The following is a 19,977-nucleotide window of genomic DNA, read 5'->3' as shown; positions in this document are numbered from 1 at the left end:
CTTTTGTGGGTCATTTCAGCAACCTCTTTGCTCTCTTTCCTTCCTGCAGTCTTGTCTGTGTGTCCCCCAGCACCCTTTAGACTCCTTCCCCCACCCCCACCTCCTCCCTGTCCCCTTCTCCCATCTTACCTGCATCCCCCAATCCACTGTGTTCTGTTGTTCTGTTTTGCTGCAGTTTTCTACGTGTCTTCTTTAATTGCATCAGTCTGTTTAGATTCTTTTCTCTTTAAACTGCCTCTCTGTCAGTTGTCTACTTAGTGAGCTTATCTTGTGTTTCCAGTACCTAGTGCAATGCTGGCATGTGCAGCGTTTAATACAGATTTGTTAGAAGAGTGAAGTGAATAAATGACTGGATTAAAAGCAGAGTCTGAACATTATCTTACAAGCGGGGTGGTTGAGATTCAGAATTTGTTTTAGTGTGTCTTTTGTGAAACTGTATAAGGCTCACAATGTATGAGTTTTCCTCTTTAGCATTTTGAAGTACACAAACTCGGACACTGACTCATTTCACATCTCCATATTGGTTTCCACCTATTAGTTGTAGCATGTGAGAGATATTAGTGAACCAATGTACTTCTTTTTTGAATAAGGCATCATGAAAGCCTAATTAGCCAAAGACAGCCAGGGACAAACCTTGGCGATTGAGTGTCTGCAGTGATCCTTAGTCAGAGGGTCATAATGGCATTTTACAGCAGCTGCAAGACCTTGAGGGAAACATTGCTTCCTGTTGACTTTGCTGCTGGCTTTATCTATGTCTGTCTTCTCAGCCCTGTAAACAGCAAGGCTGTTTTTTTCTTTTTAACCCTCAACTGAGTTTTACTCTTTCAGCCCCAGTTTTGCTGGTTTTGTATTTTGGTCTTTGTGTAACCCTTCATGTTTGACCCAGTACATTCAGATCCATTGTTTCATTTTGATTATGTTAATGGCCCGCTTAGAAAGACAGAGGGGTGTTAATGTGATTTTTCCTATGCCCCCTCTTTCCACACCTTTTCTCTTTACACATCTATCCCAGTACCTCTGACTCAGGCCTTTTCTCTGGAGCTCCAGAAATTGGAAAAAGTGTCTTTTCAAGTTGGCTCTGGGCACCTTCTCACAGGGGTTTCACAGATACCTCATTTAAACTTGTGTAATATTGAACCCATCACTTTTAACCCCCAAACATGTTCCTCCTTCCTTATTTTTATCTTCTAAACCAGAAACCTTAGGATTTATTTTTGTCCCTAAGCTTTCTTCTCCTCTTATCTGATCAGTTGCAAGATTCTGTCAATTCTGACCCTAATATTTCTTGAATTGCTACCCTACTGCTTTCATTTTTGTCCTCCTCATTTCTCACTTGAACTCTAACCGGCCGTCATCCCCCACCGCTCCAGTCCATCATTCATAGCACATTTCTTCTTTTCAATATGCAGATTTGGTTATGGCCTTTCTTGCTTAAAATCTTTGGTTACAGCCTCCCAAGCTCTATATACTACATAACATAGCATTTAATAGTTTTCATAATCTGACTCTCAGCTGTTTTTTTAATCCCTCTTTGTGCCATTCACTAGGAATCACCTTTTCGTGCCTATGTACTTTAAGACTTATTATTTGTGTGTTTCTGGTGCCCCGTTTTTGATTCTCACTCTCTACTGATTTGCCAAAATCTTCATATTCTCAGGACACATCTGAGGAATCATCTCCTCTTTGAAGCTTTATCTGACACCTCCAGGCAGTTTTCCTAACACTTATATGTATGTATCTCATTATTATGAGACTTACCACAATGTATTAAATTGCACTTATTTACCTTCATTCTTTCTCACTAGGCCTCGTTAGGACAGAGCTAGGTATTCAGTAAAAACATGTTGCATGAACAAATGACCTGATCAGACTATTTTCCAGAAGAGCCAGCTAAAGGTAGAGACCTTGCCTAAGGTCCTTGGGCTAATAAATGGTAGCACTGGGCTTCCAGTCTAGATCTTTTCAGTATATTTCCCGACACCAAGGTGCAGCAGAACCCTATCTCGGTGTCTACGGGGTAGATGAAAGGAAATGGACAGGTGCATTAGTCTGGTCATGGGGTGTTATGCTATTACACCAAGATGGGTGGCAGCAGACATGAAAGGAGAAATCAGTCTTGTTTGGGTATAAGACAGGAAGGTGATAGAAGAAAGGTGAATCAAGATCGCTGGGAATTTTGAGCCTTGGAGACTGGGGTTGGTTGGAAGAAATAGCTGTTTATCATTGTTGTTGTTGTCATCATTTTTAATAGTAGGATTTTCTATGGGCCAGCTCTGGGTTTAATACTTTGAGTGCATTGCTCAGGGTGTTCGTCATAGAACAGCTTGAGTAGGTCCTATGGTTGTCTTTGTCTTAAGCTTGAGGACATGGAAGCTTAGGTTAAGTGACTTGCCAAGATGGAATCAGGATTGGACCCAGGTAGCCTGACTCCTAAGCCTACCGTCTTCTGTAACAGATGCTCTAGTTTAAGGAGAAAGGTGAAAAGTTATCATTTGATCATGTTCATTATGGGGTAATAGGTGCCCATGTGATATTTAGAGTTATGGACTGGGAGCTTAGGTAAGAGGTCAGTGCTGCAGCAGAAATGAATGAGTAATCCAAACTGAAGTAGTAAAGCATTGGAAATAGTGGAATTCTCCAGTGGAAATGGTAATGAATACGTCAGGCAAGGGGCTGAAGTTTGATAAATGTCCACTTAGGGTGAAAGGAGGAGGAAAAAAAGCATTGAGAGGAAGTTGTAAGAAGGTAAGAACAATCAATATAATTTGCACTACAGAGATTTCAAAGGAAAGATTTCTGAATTGGTTAAGAGAAGTCCTTTAAAGTGCCCCAAAGAAAGTTTGATGTTTAAATGCTTTTAAAAAATATTATTTTAAAAACCCTGAGTGTATTTTATTAAGATATCAGTTGTGCAAGAAATATTAGGTATTTTACTTTATCACCCTGTGTGTTTGTTACAAGTGGTACTAAATTTTCCTATAGTTCTTCTCCTCTAAAAAAAAAACTTAAATATTTTTTCCTCTTAAAGAATTTTTTTTTGTTATTTATTTCAGAAATCTAACATCAAGGTCGGGAAGTAAATTCAGTCAGAGGCTCCCTAGAGTCTGAAACTAAAGGAAAAACACTTTAATCCTGAGGAAGTTCTCATTATAACCTCTAGATTTAACTCAGTGGATAAAGTAATGTACTAGGGGTTTCCATAAAATTCACTCATTCCAGTAGTTCAAGTGAGCATTTGTAGTGACCCACTGTAAAAGCGTGATCTCATAAACGTAAGATCTTATGAAGATGACATGGGGCCTTTTCCACTCCATCTTAAAATAGCTCATATGATAATGAATTAGTGCCTAAAATAAAGGACATTTGAAATGCGTTTTAATTACAAAAGGCACAGCTGATGCACATTTCTGGATAATGGTAAGAAAAAATATGATTAAAACAGCAGCTTAGTGCAGTGTATTAGGTTAACCAAATGTGTAGCTTAGTTTTAAAAGGTGTCTGACTTCTGGGACTAGAGGTGGCTCTTTTCCCCCCTAGCTTAATAGGCTAATTAGAGTCACTACAGGCGGTTTGAGTGGTGAATACACTTAAAAAAAAAATTAGTTTGCCAGCGCTATTGAATTTGCCATAAGTGGAGTCAGCGTCTTGAAATAGTTCAGTATTTCAAATAATGACATTTTATTTAGTACTCTAGAGTGCGTTAAATGGCTCCCTTGAGCATTAAATGCATCACTCCATTTTCCAGGACCTGCGCGAAGTCTGGCTCAATTATCCTCTCCACCCACTCCAAGTAAGTATGACCTCCCTGTCTGCATTGAGCTTTATAACGCCAGCTATTCATGTTACTTTCCTTTGCCTTTTTTTCCTTTCCCACTTTTGTCTTTTGATTCTCTTCAGTGGCATTGTGCCTTGAAGCTGAGGTGTCAGACCTGGAAAACTTTGAAACAATAGTAGAATGAACCCGTGCATTGTGTTTATGTGGTCTGGAATGGGGTAGGGGGAGCATTGGGAGTCATCTTCCCTCAACGAGGAAGGAAGAGCTACTGTGTAGTTATGGATGCCCCACCACCACCAAAAGGTGATATTCAAAGCGTAAAATGTTGACTCCAGTATATATCTATACACTTGCTATTGCAGGGAAAGTGTTAATAGTACAGAAGCGAGTCTGAGCATACTAAAATAGTAGAACAAATACAAATTAACATTGTTAACATATAATCTAATCTGGATCTTAGAAATTGAAAGCTTCAAATCAGTGTATAAAACCTACTGTAAATTAAAAAATTAGTATAGTGTGATAGCTTTTCACTCAAGATTTTGGAATTTAAAAGCTCTACATATGGTGGTGACACCTATTTCCCCAGATGGTTTAAGAATTCTTACTATTCTTTGCCTTTATTTCTGTTTTACTTTGGGATATATGCATATATGTAAACATGCATATGTATCCTCATATACTTATTTTTATATATGTATATAAAATAAATGTAAGGAGTGGTTGAACTCTCATAAGAGGCTTTACAGTAAGAAATGACATTAATTCATTAGAGTACTTTAAAAATATTTTATTAATACATGAGTGCCCAAAGTTGTTGCAAATGTTCATTTTAATCACGCTTTTCATATTTGCTCTCTGCTAGTTGTTAAAGGCTCATTGTTGGAGCACCACCTGTCTAGTGGTATCATAATCTCCAATGTACATTGAACTCTGTTTTAATGATGCTCATTGCCAAAATAGGTTGGTCCCTAGAAAACACAGTAGTAAATTACTTTAATGCAGTAGTTTTTAAAGGGCAGACCCAGACCAGCAGCATCTGCATCACCTGGGAACATGTCAGGAAGGTGGATTCCCAGTCTTGATTCCAGACATAGGAAATCAGTAATCTTGGGGGCAGGGCCAAGCTGACTGTGTTTAACATGCATGCTGGAGTTTGAGAACCATTGTTTTACTAGATATATATATTTTCTACCGGCTGTTCTTCAGCTTGCATCTCCTTGGACAGTTAGTATAATACTTGGGATTTTGAACTATCTGTGTACAGTACTTGGCCTTGAAATTTGGTAGAAGATTGGAAAATATTATTTGAACCTTCTTTAAATATTAGATTTGTTTGCCATTCAAAGAGATGAGAAATGAGCTTCCATGCTTTATTGGCATTTCAGAAATTTCTGCTCATGGGAGAAGGAATTTTACAAAACACCATCCTAGAATTGATCATTACACTTATAACCAAAAATGAAAAAATGATTTTTATTTATTTCTATTTTCCTGTAGCTACAAGAGCCAAATACTGATCGACAACTTATTGAAACTTCTCCGGTTCTACAAAAACTTACGGAGTTCGAAGAAGCAATTGGAGTAATTTTTACTCATGTTCGACTTCTGGCAAGGGCATTCACATTGAGAACTGTGGGATTTAACCATCTAACCCTGTGAGTTAAAAGTTCTCATGTAGTCCCAATGTGACCATTTAGACGAGGCAGTCCCAGACCTTTGGAGTATGCCCTTCGAAGGAATTGGGATTTCAAATATATTTCCAGGAAAGTCACATTGCGAGGTGGGTGGGCAGACAGACCTCAGTGTGGACCTGGGGTTATGCTCCAATCCAGTGTTGTTGGTTCCATTGTCATGCATCTTGGTTTCTCTGTGAAGTTTTAGGAGAAGTGTGAAGGAAGTATAAACTTTTTCCCAGCAGGACAGATACTAAATATTTTAGGTTTTGTGGGCCGTGTGGCCTGTGTGCAGTGATTCAACTCTGCCATAGTAGCATCAAAGCAGCCATCGATGAAATGGAAATGAGTGAACATGGCTGTGTTCCAGTAAAACTTTATTCTTAGAAACAGTCCATGGGCTGGATTTGGCTCTCTGACCCCTGCTCTAGATGAATGATTTGAAGGTGAGCTAGTGAAACAATTAAGAAAATAAGCAAAATTTTACTTCTTTGGGGTTGTTTTTTGTTCATTTTTTTACTCTCCTCTTCCAAACCAAATATTCCCAACTCTCTTTAAACTGTAAAGATGAAAGATTCTTATCACAGATTTTTTTGTTTTTAAACTTGGATTCCAGCTTTGAATAATGGAGTATGTTATTTCTTTTTCTTTTTCTTTCTTTTTTTTTTTTTTTTCTTCTGACAGATCTCACTCTGTTGCCAAGGCTGGAATGCAGTGGCATGATTATGGTTCACTGCAGCCCTTGACCTCCTGGGCTTAAGCACTCTTCCTGCCTCAGCCTCCTGAGTAGCTGGGGACCATAAGCATGTGCTACCATGCCTGGCTAATTTTTATATATATATATATATATATATATACACACACACACACACACACATTTTATATATATATATACACACACATTTTATATATATATACACACACATTTTATATATATATATATACACACGGCCAATTTTTTTATATATAGCTAATTTATGTATATATATATTATATATATATATATAAAATATATATACTTTTTTTTTTTTTTTTTTGTAGAGATGGGGTTTCTTCATATTGCCAGGCTGGTCTCAAACTCCTGGGCTCAAGTGATCCACCTGCCTCGGCCTCACAAAGCACTGGGATTAGAGGCATGAGCCACTGCACCCGGCCAGAGTATATATTTCAATAAATTTAGCAAAGAAAGTTCTTGGACCTGTTTGCTTTCTTTCAAGATTGTTGTTTGTATTATGCTTGATTTTTCAATTTATGCTCTTCAGCTTCTGACCAGGCAGTGTTTACCAGTCTTTATTTTGGCAATCGTTTAATCCTTAGATAATATTCACTTTATTCTTCTTTAAAACTCAACCTATATTAACTCAGATCTCTTCTCAATCGAGGGGCCTTAGGGAATTTTATTTGGTTTTGTGCTTTAAAACAAATGAACACATTGTCTTTTTAAGTCATGCCTTTTTTAAAATTCTGGGTGTTTTTTTGGAAATCCATAAATGGTTATTGATTTCTTTACATTGATGTTTCTTCTTCCAGGGGCCACAATCAGAGAATGGAATTCCTAGGTGACTCCATAATGCAACTGGTAGCCACAGAGTACTTATTCATTCATTTCCCAGATCATCATGAAGGACACTTAACTGTGAGTTTGTTAAATCACTTCCTCCAGTAAGATTGCTGTAAAGCCGAGTGAAGATTAGAGGGGTCAAATATATATATCTATGTAATTGATTTCTTACTCTTAGTGACTTTAGCTTATCATATGGCTTTGTTCATTTCATTGTGCAAATTGTATACAAAGCACATATGCAATGAGAGCTCATTTTATACTCCTTTGTTTACTGACTGTCTACTCTGTGCAAAATATTGAGCTAGGCCTCACTGAAGGACCAAAGGTAAGTTGACACCAAGTCTGTTTACAAGGAGCTTAAAAATTATTAGAGGAGATTAAAGCTTAAATAACCACAAAATAAACACTATATATATATATATATATATATATATATCATGAGTTTATATATGTAGATACACACTATAGAAAGCATAAGTTACTATAACTAAATGCAAGGTAGAACATGTTAAATATCATAAAGAAGCCTAGGTAAATTGTTGCACTTGTGCGGTTTAGGAAAATACGAGGTTTCTTCTATCTGTGGAGTTCAAAGAAGGCTTCATGGGTGTAATGATGTTTGAGCCTTTAAAGATGGTTAGGATTTGACCATTGGGATTTGGTGGGAAGAAATGTCTGTGCAAGGGTAGTACACACACTGGGACTGCAGAACAAAAAGCCATGGCATAAAAAAATGAGAAGATTGAGAGGCAGTAGGGACTTAGTTTGGTTAGACCATGGCAGAGTTGAAAGGGAGTTACAAAGACAGGTTTGATTTATACACAAAGTGAAATGGTCCCTATGCCTCTTATTTTGGTTTCATTTTATAAAACTTTCGTGAGCGTTTTTATTTGCTGCGTACTGTTTTTACTCTGAAACCAATCAATAATATCCTGAAATGGTGAACAAAACGTCCAGAAGGAGGTCATGATGATCTCTTAAGGCACAAGGAGTAACCTTTGAGAAGTCCCTTGAGGACTGGACATTGAGAAAGCAAATACTTTATTGGGCAAAGAAAAATATTGGTACACTACAAGACACTTAGTGCAGTCTGTCTTTATTATGTTGAAGCAAATAACAAGTCTTTGAAACTTTGCATCTCTACAGGTTTTATGTGTGTTCTGCTTTGAATAGAATTGGATTTTATCTTTGTAACTGTGAGCCCTGGAAATAGTTTATGTGAGACATAAATATTGGAACTAGAGAGAATATGGTGACTTGGCTGTTCAGATGTCATTTTTCAGTGGAATTTCTAAGCCTAGCATTCATTCATTCAATGAATATCTCTTGAGTTCCATCATAAGTGCTGAGGAATCAGCAGTACTCTTTTTTTATATCAACAGTTTGATTACCATTTAAAGTTAACTGTTTTTAGGTGGACAAGAAAGTGTCTTTTTCAGGACTTAATATTAAATTCATAAGAAAATATAAACATTTTTGAGAAATGAACTATTGATTAGTATCTCACTATTCATTAGAAAAACAATAAATTGCATGTTCAATATCCTCTGACACTTCATACGTGTCAGAGTATCTGGTTGGCCCGAGAAATGGCCAAACCAACTAAATAGTTTGAAGTGGTAATTCATCTTAGGGCCCTATAGAGGCCACTTTTGAAAATGTTTACTTTAAATACACACATTTCCCCTGGTATTCCTACAAAATTAATTGTGAATGCTAGGATCTTATAGAGATGGGAAGTTTATTGTTTCCCACCTGCTCACTGCATACATTTCCCCTCCCACCCCACTCCCCCACCCCCAGCATTGAACAGTAAGGAAACCAAAACTCAGGCATGAGTCCTGCCCATGATCTAGAGAAAGATAAAACTAGGACTAGATGAGAGACTCTAGTTCTATGTTCTTTCCAAAGTCACTTCAATGCCAGAAGTGTAGTTTTATCCAAAATGTATTTAACAGCCCTGCTATCTTAATATTAGAAAGTTTTTGACCAGCTTATTACAATGATGTTGACAAATGATAAAATTACGTGAAGGCTTTTTGAATTACATTCACAGAATGCTTTGGTAAAAATCAGCAGGACCAGCAGATCTGCGGGCAAGACAAAGACAAAGAATAAGCTAAATGCAGATTCTAACACATACCAACTCCCATTAGCATTAACATGGCTGCTCTCTTCTCCTTGAAACACAAGCTTTGTTGGCTTCTGTCACGGTGCACTTTCCTGGGTTTCCTCTTACCTCTTTAGCTACTCTTTCTCAGCCTGCTTTGCAGACACATCTTAGTCTCACAGCTAATAAACAGTCCATATCTAAAATGCTCACTCTTAGGTCATGTTCTCTTTTTAATAGAGTCTCTCCTACCAGTCTTTTCAATGTGTGTCATCAGTTTCATCTTACTGGCAGATGACTTCTAAACTGATCTCTTCAGTCCTATCTCCTTTCTGAGTTCCAGCCCTAGCTGCCTTCTCAACGTCTCAACATGTGTAAGACTGAATTTGTAGTCTCCTGCCTGGGTCCTTGTCCAGTATTCCCTGAGTAATTGAACGGCGGCATCACCCATTCAGTGTTGCATGTCAGAAACCTAGGAGACATCTTGAATGCCTCTCTCTATCTCCCTTTTCTATATCCCAGTCCATTCACAAGCCCTGACAGTGTTACTCCTCGAGTATTTCTTGAATTTATCCTCTTCCTTATGACCTTTTTTCTGTCACTCACATCCTCCCTACCTGCCTTACTCACCTGGACCACTGCAGTTTAATTTCTGTATAACTATCAATACGTTATAAGGGCCAGGTATGGTGGCTCATGCCTGTAATCCCAGCACTTTGGGAGGCCAACCTGGGAGGATTGCTTGAGCCCAGGAGTTTAAGACCAGCCTGTGCAACATAATGAGACTCCATCTCTACAATAAAATAAAAAACTAGCTTGGTAGAGTGGCATGCATTTGTAGCCCCAGTTACTTGGGAGGCTGAAGTGGGAGGATCGCTTGAGCCCAGGAGCTATGGTTGCACCACTGCACTCCAGGCTGGGCAACAGAGCAAGACTCTCCTCTCTCTGTCTGTCTCTCTCTCTCTCTCTCTGTGTGTGTGTCTTTCTCTGTCTCCCTCTCTCTCTCTCTCTGTCTGTGACACACACACACACACACACACACACACACAGTTACAGTGTGATTGATAGAGACCCAGTTGAAAGGAGTGACGTTTATTAAATTGCAAAGGATAGGAATCTGAAGGTTGTGTTCATGCAAAACATAAGGCAATGCAGCATCTTCCTGTGAGAGGAGTGGGCTCCTGGAGTCCCCAGGTGTCTCCTGGATGTATCCTAATATATGAAAAGCCTGCCTTTGCCATTCTTACAGGCATTTTTGAACTCTGTCTGAGAGATGGACAGCCTCTCAGGCAGAAATCCTTCAAGAGGCCCAGATCCCAGGCCTTTGTGAAGTCATTTTTGCAGCTTCCTACCCTGGTCTTCCTATGTCAACTCATGCCCCTGCCCAATCCATTTTACATGCTGCAGTCAAAGGAGTCTCTTCACAACAAATCTACACTGGCCTTTCATCTACAGTGACTACACTGTGACGACACCAGCCATTCATCTTCAGTCCCCTTTGGTTGTTTCTTTTCCTCTCCCCACCTCTTAACATTGGAGTGGCCCAGTTCTCAGTCGTCAGACCTCCTCTCTGTCAACTTCTGCTCCGTAAGTGATCTCATTCTGTCTGTCTCATGGCTTTGAATACATCTTTACACTACTTCCTAATTTGTGTCTCTGGCCTTTTCCCTTTCCTTTTCTTGTAAATTTGTTTAAGTTCTGTGTAGATTCTGACCACTTTTACTGTTATCACCCGGTCTGAGCCACTGTAGTCCAGATTATTAGCCATAACCTCCCAACTGATTCATCCCCCGCGCCCCAGTCAGTTTTCAGCACATCTAGGGGATCATTTTTAAAGAGAAGCCAGATTCCTCTTCTGCACAAAACCTCCCAAACCTTCCCATCTCAAGAGTAAAAGACAGTGTTGTTACAGTCACCTTATATGAACTGGCTCCCTGTCTCTGACTGTTTCAAAAGACTCTTAACATTGGCCTGTATGCCAGTTCCTGTAGGACACTAAGCAAGCCCTTGCCTCAGGGCCTTTGTGGTGCATTTTATCTGGCTGCAGTATTGTTCTCCTGGTAACCTATACGGCCAAATCGCTCACCTCCTTCAGGTCTCTGTTCAGATGTCATCTTATCAATAAGGGCTTCCTTAACCTACCCTGAATAAATAGGCAACCGCTTCCCCTTGTCACTAGCACACCCCCTCAGCCTGGAACCTCTCATGTCTTTTTCCTCCTTAGCATATAGTATGTAATGTACTTGTTTACTATCTGTCTTCTCTGATCAGAGTGTAAACTCCATGAAGGCCAGAGTTTTTGTTTGTTTTTTCCGTTCCTGATTCCTTGGTCCCTGGGAAGTACCTGGCATATCAGTGCTCAGCAAGTATGCTTTGACTGAATGATCATCCTATCCCAGCTTAACTCTCTACAGTTGCTCTTCAGATAGTTTCTAAAGAACAGGCAAAGCCCTGGGTGGTCTGGCCTTGCCCGCCTGCCCAGCCTCATACCACAGGCTCTTTTTCTCGCTCTGCACCTCTGCACTGAGCTGCTATTTGCATTTCTCCAGGCCTCCTCCTGCCAGCAGGCCTTTGTGTATGCTCTTCCTCCCCCTGGAAGCTGTTCTGTTCTAGCCCTTACTTTTATGTGCCTGGTATCTTCTATTCTTCCTTTAGATGTCCTTTCTGGTGTGACTTCTGGATGCGGGAAACTCTCCCTGACCACCCTTACCCATCCCCACCCCCCAATCAAAATTCTGTGTTGTTTTCCTTCCTGGCCTTTACCTCAGTTTGCCTACCCCAATAGACTAGAAGTTCTTTGAGAGCAGGTTTTTGTTCATCACTGTATGCTCAGCAGTGCCTGGCATATGATAGGCCCTCAGTACATCTTTGCTAAATAAATAGAAGAGTGACAATTGTGCAGTCAGCTAAGTCAAGAGGGAAGAGGCAGTGGCACTGGAGGGAAGTGGACTGTTGCTTTATATATAAGGGAAGAAGCGGAAGGCTTACTTATGAGTGTCTAAGGATTAAAATTAATTTAAAATTTGGAGAGGATTACTTATTGCAGTTGCATTGGTTGGGGGATGGCAAATGATTCATTATTGTGATTAAAGAGCACACAGCTACAGTAATTCACATTGGGAGGCATTAATTAGCTTTGAGCCGTTCCCTTGCACACTTAAAGGGAATAAGGACAATTGAGCAAATGTAATATGGCTTTCAAGTTTTGAATGCTGATGGAGAAAAACATTCTGTTCTGTAAGTTGGCTATTCAAAAAGGCTTACTCGGGAAGGAGTGTTAGGCTTATCCAATTGTTCTAGGATAACCGAGTTTGCATTGGGTTATGGGGGGAAGAAGTTCTGTTTCATATGCTGAAGTTTTTAGTTTTTAGGTTGGTGTATGCAGTAGGGTCAAGGTATAAATTGTGAGAACGCCTCAAAGAAAGTGTTTACACAGGCCAGGATGCCTGTCATGTAACCCTTGGAAATCTTAAGCCATAGGAGTTTTCTCCTCTGTATCATTCTTCTTTGTTAGCCTTCACTCTTTGCTAAAAATAGTTGCTAATCTCCATGCCTACTGTGTTCAAGGCACCGTACCCAATGGTGGCATGCACTGTAGTGGTGATGAACCTACAGTTTTTTTTGTTTTTAATGATTTGGGAAAATGGGAAAGAGAGCAAGGATTACAGATAAAAAGCTCAAGAACCAGTGATCTAATCCTGCCCTGCTGCTTCCACACAGCACTGAGCATAAATCATTCAGACAAACAGGTATTTTATCTAAAAGATCTCGTTGAGAAGATAGATTCCACAGCCTCCTGTTTGAGGATTTCTGTCACTGACATAATTTGGCTCTTTGTATCTGACCTGTATTTGCCTGCTAGCATTTATGTACCTTTTCTTTAGTTATCACGGGAAATGGAGACCATCTGGCGACCACTCTTGGTATAATAGACCTGTGTGGCATATCACTGTCACTTTCAATAGTATATTCTGCTTTCACCCCGTGTTCTTATATTAAGCCCTCAAAATAATAAATCACAGTCTGCTTATTTTACACTAGGTGGCCCTCTTTGGTAGCTCATCCCCCAGCTGTGGTTTTTCTCTTTAGATTCAAGAGTGAAATAGGATACTTGAAGGAAGATTGTCAATATGTATGTTTTATTTAAACGAATAAATCTTTTTCTTATGAAAGTTTAAAGTAATGATGAAAGACTGCTATGCTGGGATGATAGAAAACATCCTGGATTCTCAATACCAGAGTTTGAGATCTGGGATATTTACATTGGTCTCTGACATTGCACCAGGAATTCAGCAATCCTTTCCTCAGGTTTACAGAGAGCTTTAATTATAGTCTTCTTAGTCATTTCTGGTGATTTCAAATTAAACTCTGTCTTTCTGGAAGTATTTTTTTTAAAGTTGTTGAGGACAGGTTAGCACCTGGTAAAATGGGGAATTTTGAGGACAGTGAGTGGACAGGACAGGTATCCAAAACATTTTACATTGAAAACAAATTCAGAGGAATTCTTAGAATTTTCTAGAACCTTTTTCCCATAACTGAAGAGCAAACGTATTTTGTTGAGTTATGATGATGCTGTTGTGGATAACACAGCAACAGCTAACATTTCTGTTGTGTTTATCATATGCCAGTCATTGTAGTTAGATTATATGTCATTCACTCTAATTCTCAAAACAAGCCTGAGAGCCAGGTACTACATTCTCCATTTTATAGATGAGGAAACTGAGGCTTAGAGAGATTTAATAACTTAGACAGGGTCACTTAGCTAGGAAGTGCCAGAGCCACAATTTGAACCCAGGTAACTTGGTGCGAAAGCTTTTGCTTTTTGCTATCTCTAACGCAAGGCATTGTTTGCAAAATAGTCTGATAAGTGTCTTCTGCTCAATTGGGTGCTTAATGTTTATTTTCTAGATTTCCACTAAAATATATAAATAGATATTTCCTCTTTGTAAAATAGTAATTTATAACATCACCATCTACAGGCTTTTCAACTTCATGTCTTGCCCCCATTTAAATCCTTCTGCCAAAACAATCTTTCTAAAATAAAAAGAAATTACCTCACAACTGCCCCCATTTGATACCTTTTGGGATTCCTCTTCCCCTACAGGAAAGTGCAGGCTTCTTTACATCATCTGCCAGCCTTACTGCATCAGCTCTCCTCACTTGGCTCTGATTTCCCCTCCAGGTCCACTCAGCGGTCACCTTGCTGTGTAATGGCTCCTTGCATTTGCCATAGCTGCTCTCTCTTCCTTGGAAACCATTTCCCACCCTTCTCTCACTGGCTGACTCAGTCTTTTTCAGTTCTGATTCTGTGTTCATCAGAATCCACCTACATAAATCTTTTCAAAAGTTAAATCTCCAGAAATGTTGCTTCGTTGGTTCTTGAAAGAAGCCTGGGCAACAGCTTCTCAGAAGCACCTTATGATTCTGGTGTTACAGCCAGGTAAATGAGGCCCTGAAATGCTTTTACTTAAATGTCAGCCCTCCTCCAGGAGGCCTCCCTGGAAGGCTGAGGTCTAGAGGAGCACCTGCGTGTATCTGCAGTCTCTGTGCTGGCACTGCAGCCACCACAGTGCATTGCAACAGCCAGTCTGCACGTGGCTTCCAAGGAGGGTGTCAGTTCCTGAGGGCAGCAGCAGCACGTTGCTCCTCTCAGGATCTTCAGCTGTCAGCACAGGGCCTGGCATGTAATTGGTCTGCACCACTGGTGCACTGAACTGCTGTAACCTCAGGTTTTCCTTCCTGCTGATACCCCTGGGTCGTGTTCTCTGGCAAATAACATGATTCATTATGAAGTAGAGTTCAGCAAAGGACAAGGTTGAAAGTTGTCATTTAGAGAACTGCCATTCAGACTTTCTAGTCTAGGTAAAGAGCAAGGTCTTCTCTCTTTTCAACTCATTTTCTAAATTTAAACTCATTTTCTAAATTTAAACTGACGATGAGAATATGGATGATGTATAGCTTCCTTCTCCCCCACTGACTTTTGGTTCAGGCTCTGGGTTTTTGGCAAGAACTTACAGATCTCACTTATTATTGGCCACCCTTCTGCTTTAAGACCTGTCAGGGCTTGTCTGAAATAAAACTGGAAGCACTTCTGATTCCATCCTCACTGCTTTCCTCCTTCCCCGTCAGACAGCATTACTGTATAGTACTGAGTGAGGGGCCCCAACGCTGGAAGGTGGCAGGTGGGGCCTGGCCGCCAGTGATGTGTCATAATTCGTGTGTGCTCATGTGTGCGTCGGGCTTGTATCTGAGGCATGAACATTCCATATACACGGCTTAAAGAGTTTTCTTCCCATGCTGAAAGCATATATTCGGAGAGGACGCAACTTATTCAGCATAGCCTTGTTCCCACAGTAGCCATCCTATTCCCCTACAGCCTCTACTTTAGGAAAGCTCCCCATCCCCATTTGAAATCCAAACCAAAAAAGATATATCACTTTCAGCTCATTTCTTCCATAATTACAAGATCTTAGGCTAATGGGCTCCTTATTGGTTGGGTCTTCTATTAATGTTACATGCTAGCCTTTTAATTTTGAGCTCCTCTGTGGATGTTAATTTTAGTGAAACTCTACATTGAAAAAAAGATGGGGCTAAGGGGGAGATAGGAGGAGGGAAGAAAGCAGAGACAGGCAAAGAATAATAGTCTGAAATTCAACAGCAAGCATGGCTTATGAAGATCAAGTTATATTTCTGCTTCATGAATCATTGTCAGACAAATTAAGAACATATTGTTTCTTATTTATCTATTGTCAAGGATTCACTATCAGACACTAAGAATAAATCTTGATTTTCATAAGCTCTGTTGACACCATGGAGCCACAGAGCATAAAACTTGCATCTAATAAAGAAAGTGTGACATGGAACAGCAGGGAGTGGAATACCAGCACAACTCACAGCTGCTTCCTGCTCCTCGTCCCTGTTTTCAGGAATGTTTCTTAGCAGGAAGTTTTTTAATAGACCAAGAATTTGTTATATGTATTCTAAGAAAAGTTGCAGTTGTAGATGCATTATTCTCCCAAATCTTAGAGATCAGGGATGATTATGTTCCATTTTTGTTTGGTGAGTTCCCATCTTTGTACGTACCTACTTGCTCCCAGCTGTCCTCCTCTCCTCTTCCCTAGTGAGTGGTTAATGAGTGTTAAATGCCTAAACCATACTTGTTTTATGGACACTTCTATAATGAATTCATTGCATAATTTTCATGCAGCGTATAGTGTTACTAGTTGGAAATTCTTGGAGGACTCTTAGCTGTCTGCTGAAATTCCTAGTAGAAATTTTTGTTTTGAATTCCTGAAGTTGAAGTATGAAAATTATATTTTAATTTGATTAGAGACAAAGGGTACCAGTGTGGGCCGGGCACAGTGGCTCACGCCTGTAATCCCAACACTTTGGAAGGTCAAGGTGGGTGGATCACTTGAGCTCTGGAGTTCGAGACCAGCCTAGGCAACATGGTGAAACCCTGTCTCTACAAAAGATACAAAAATTAGCTGGGCATGATGGCAGGCGCCTATAGTCACAGCTACTCAGGAGGCTGAGGTGGGAGGATAGCTTGAGTCCAGAAGGTGGAAGTTGCAGTGAGCCAAGATGGTGCGCACTGCACTCCAGCCTAGGCAACAGAGCAAGAGCCTGTCTCAAAAAAAAAGGATATCGGTATGAAAAACTGAGACTCAAGCTAGATACCATAAATCTTTAAAATAATAATAAAAGTAAAAATGTAAATAAATAATTTAAATATTTTCATAATATTTACTTAAACCTCACTTAAGTCCTATAATATCAAAATTAGCATCAGTGCCATGAAACTTGAAGCTTATTTTAGACTTTAAAAAAAAATCCTTTAAAATTAATGTACAGTGACAGAAAGCATGCCGAGTTTGCCTGGTCAGGGGTTGGGAAGGATTCACTGCGTGGAGATGCTGGGAATTTGTTTGGAGTGATAATAATGTACATGTTTTTCAAAACTCATCTAACTGTGCACTGAAAATGGGTGCATTTTATTGAATATAAGTTACACTTTAATAAAATTGATTTTTAAAACTCTTAATGCTTCCTCATTTAGTAGCATTAAACTTATTAGAAGCTATGACCTTAAATCATATTATATATCCCCCCTCCCCTGCCACAGCCCTGCCCCAGTGCTCCTAAAGAAGTAAATGAGCCATTTATGTCAGTAAGGTAAAAATACAGGATAGTAGAGTGGAGTACGTTATTAAGGAGAAGGTATCCGGGCATGGAACATATCACTGTCATCTGGGTGACGGTTGAGGACTTAGACCTCACTTATTTTGGTGTCCCTGTCAGTGAGATCCTCTCAGGCTCGTTGGGTCCAACCCAGGAATAAGAGAGGTCAAAAGTGAAATGTGTTCTCAATGTACCCCCATTCCTTTTGGGCAGTTGTTGCGAAGCTCTTTGGTGAATAATAGAACTCAGGCCAAGGTAGCGGAGGAGCTGGGCATGCAGGAGTACGCCATAACCAACGACAAGACCAAGAGGCCTGTGGCACTTCGCACCAAGACCTTGGCGGACCTTTTGGAATGTGAGTGCCACACACTTTTCTCTCAACCTTCAGGTTCAGAGTTTAAGTCCAAGTAACCGTATTTGTCCTCCTCCTCATTATATTATGTTCTGGCTAAAGAAACCTTGTTTGCTATTTTAATTTTCATTTATGCTTTTTACCAAAGCTTTTCTGAAGGAAAATAATTTGAAACTAAGACATGTGAATAATGAACTTTTATGTTCAATCTATCTTCAGTGGTACCCCCAACACATACCCCTCCATCCTAACACTCAGTTACCACATCCCTTTGTGTGAAACACTAATAGAATATGAAGATCAGTTGTTGTAAATCAGAGCCTTTTTGCCACCCAGCAGCCTTCATATAGGGGCACAGAAGAAAGAAGGGTAATTTATTCACTAAATACTAAAACTATTACTCATTGTTTTGAATGAGTGCAAAGCTCTGCGGACAAATGTCATCTTTTGCAGTTTCCGATACGGTCCGGTAGCATTGTAAATAATCCTATTATAGTTAACGAAAGGATTATACACATAGTTGTATTGTTTGTAGTACTTCAAAATAAGTGGGCCGTTCACTGAGCCTTAGAACTTTTTTTTTTGAATGTTACGGTATTTTTGACAATGGGAATTATATTCAAGTATCAAAGTCTACCATGCAAAACCAGCTTATTTACAAAGTGCAAAGCCATTCTGACTAAGGAACTTAAAAGAACTTCTTTTTCAATGAAAGAAAAGTAATTTAAAGATGAAAATCACATAAAAATTAAACTGAGAGATCATTCTCACTTTTTTTTTTAGCTCAATGAAAGCTGTTTTTATTTCTTTTGAAAATGCACCATTTGTTTGCTTTGTCAAGGTGCCTTTAAATGAAGTCATCCTAGGGGGTCACCATTTATTAATGCAAAATTTGACATATTGTTGTTATTAAGATCAGTATTAAGTTTTTCTCTTTTTGGGCAGATTGAATCTATAAATTACCCCATTCCTGTTCATTAAATTTAACATAGAATCCTTAAAAACAGGGGACCTCAGGATTGGTGTTGAAAATGGCAAGACCCAAGAATGTGCGTATTCTGGCATCATATCTAATCTTCAAGTAGTATTTTGACTTATTTGATGTGAACAGGGTTGGGTGCTCAGGTAGCATTTTTTCCCTGATATACAGCGGCATTCTGTGTACCTTTTAAGCTATTCATTTAGCCCTTAGCTAAATGCAGTTTGGTCTTTGTGGTCTATGATTTGCATCTTACACATCTCTTGCTACTTCTGATATTAATGATAAAAAGTGGGGGAAGATGAAATGGTAGCGCTAAAAAATAAAGAGGGCCTGGAAGTTGAAACTATTACTAAAATTTTGCCTAAAAGTCTAGGTCTCTTACTCTTTCTGATAGATGGCAGTGACTGTGGTTTATTGTAAAGTATTCTTTTTTCCCCAGCATTTATTGCAGCGCTGTACATTGATAAGGATTTGGAATATGTTCATACTTTCATGAATGTCTGCTTCTTTCCACGATTGAAAGTAAGCTCATATAAAGTTTGAATTAGTGGTCTGCTTTATGTTTGGTGAGTCCAGAACCCGTTACTAAATAGTTTTTGGGGACTTCCACAGGAGTTCATTTTGAATCAGGATTGGAATGACCCCAAATCCCAGCTTCAGCAGTGTTGCTTGACACTTAGGACAGAAGGAAAAGAGCCAGACATTCCTCTGTACAAGTAAGTACTTGCTGCCTGCAGGCCATTGATTGGATCCAGCATGCCTAAAATTGACTTTCCATGTGCCTTGAAGAATGAGTCATTGTGGGGTGATCATGACAGGAGCCCGGGATTGAGACTTCTTGGCTGTTAGTGTGACTTTGGACCCCACAGGGAAACTCACTGGGGCTCTTAGTCTTAGCTGTAATAAGTGGGTCCCACTCCATTATCTCTATGTTCTCTCCCATTTCTAAAAATCTCTGTGAACTACTGCCTGGGAGGGAGACAAACTAACATTATGAGATCAAAAAGAAAATTTGGATTCAGTGGTTTTTATATACATTTTTATATTTGTCTTCTTGCTTGTAACTTCTGCTGGGCTGTGCCTCTAGATGAGATCATGTATGATTATTTGTAGCAATATTTGGGTACCTCTCTGCACTTTCCCTGAACCCCTATTGGCTTCAACTTGGAACTTTTCTTCTCAGAATGTGTATCAAAAGCCATCATGTACTTTGAATATCTTTATCCTTTGAGTGGTAGCCAAAAGTCATTAAAAAGGAATGTAGGTGAGTAATGGGTCACCACACCACTTAATACCCGTTTTGATGAAAACAGGAGGTTCAGCTCTGAAGTAGAGTA

At 39.5% G+C, this 19,977-nt stretch overlaps 1 protein-coding gene across 6 annotated transcripts in view; it reads left to right on the top strand.

Moving 5' to 3' along the window:
• The window catches only part of DROSHA (drosha ribonuclease III), a 131,181-nt gene that overhangs the window by 104,104 nt on the left and 7,100 nt on the right, over positions 1-19,977 (top strand). For 5 of the 6 annotated variants that reach the window (XM_030813937.1, XM_030813941.1, XM_030813939.1 and 2 more), the window contains 6 exons: positions 3,746-3,790; positions 5,276-5,433; positions 6,982-7,087; positions 17,520-17,661; positions 19,080-19,162; positions 19,253-19,356. In XM_030813937.1, coding sequence (XP_030669797.1) covers positions 3,746-3,790; positions 5,276-5,433; positions 6,982-7,087; positions 17,520-17,661; positions 19,080-19,162; positions 19,253-19,356 — 638 coding nt within the window. Of the gene's footprint in view, positions 1-3,745; positions 3,791-3,897; positions 4,058-5,275; positions 5,434-6,981; positions 7,088-17,519; positions 17,662-19,079; positions 19,163-19,252; positions 19,357-19,977 lie in introns of those variants that run through there. The other variant, XM_030813942.1, reaches the window with a different exon arrangement.

This window comes from Nomascus leucogenys, chromosome 6 (assembly GCF_006542625.1).
Source record: "Nomascus leucogenys isolate Asia chromosome 6, Asia_NLE_v1, whole genome shotgun sequence".
NCBI lineage: Eukaryota > Metazoa > Chordata > Mammalia > Primates > Hylobatidae > Nomascus > Nomascus leucogenys.
Note: the sequence above shows the minus strand (reverse complement) of the source record. Positions and strands in the feature narration are given on the sequence as shown.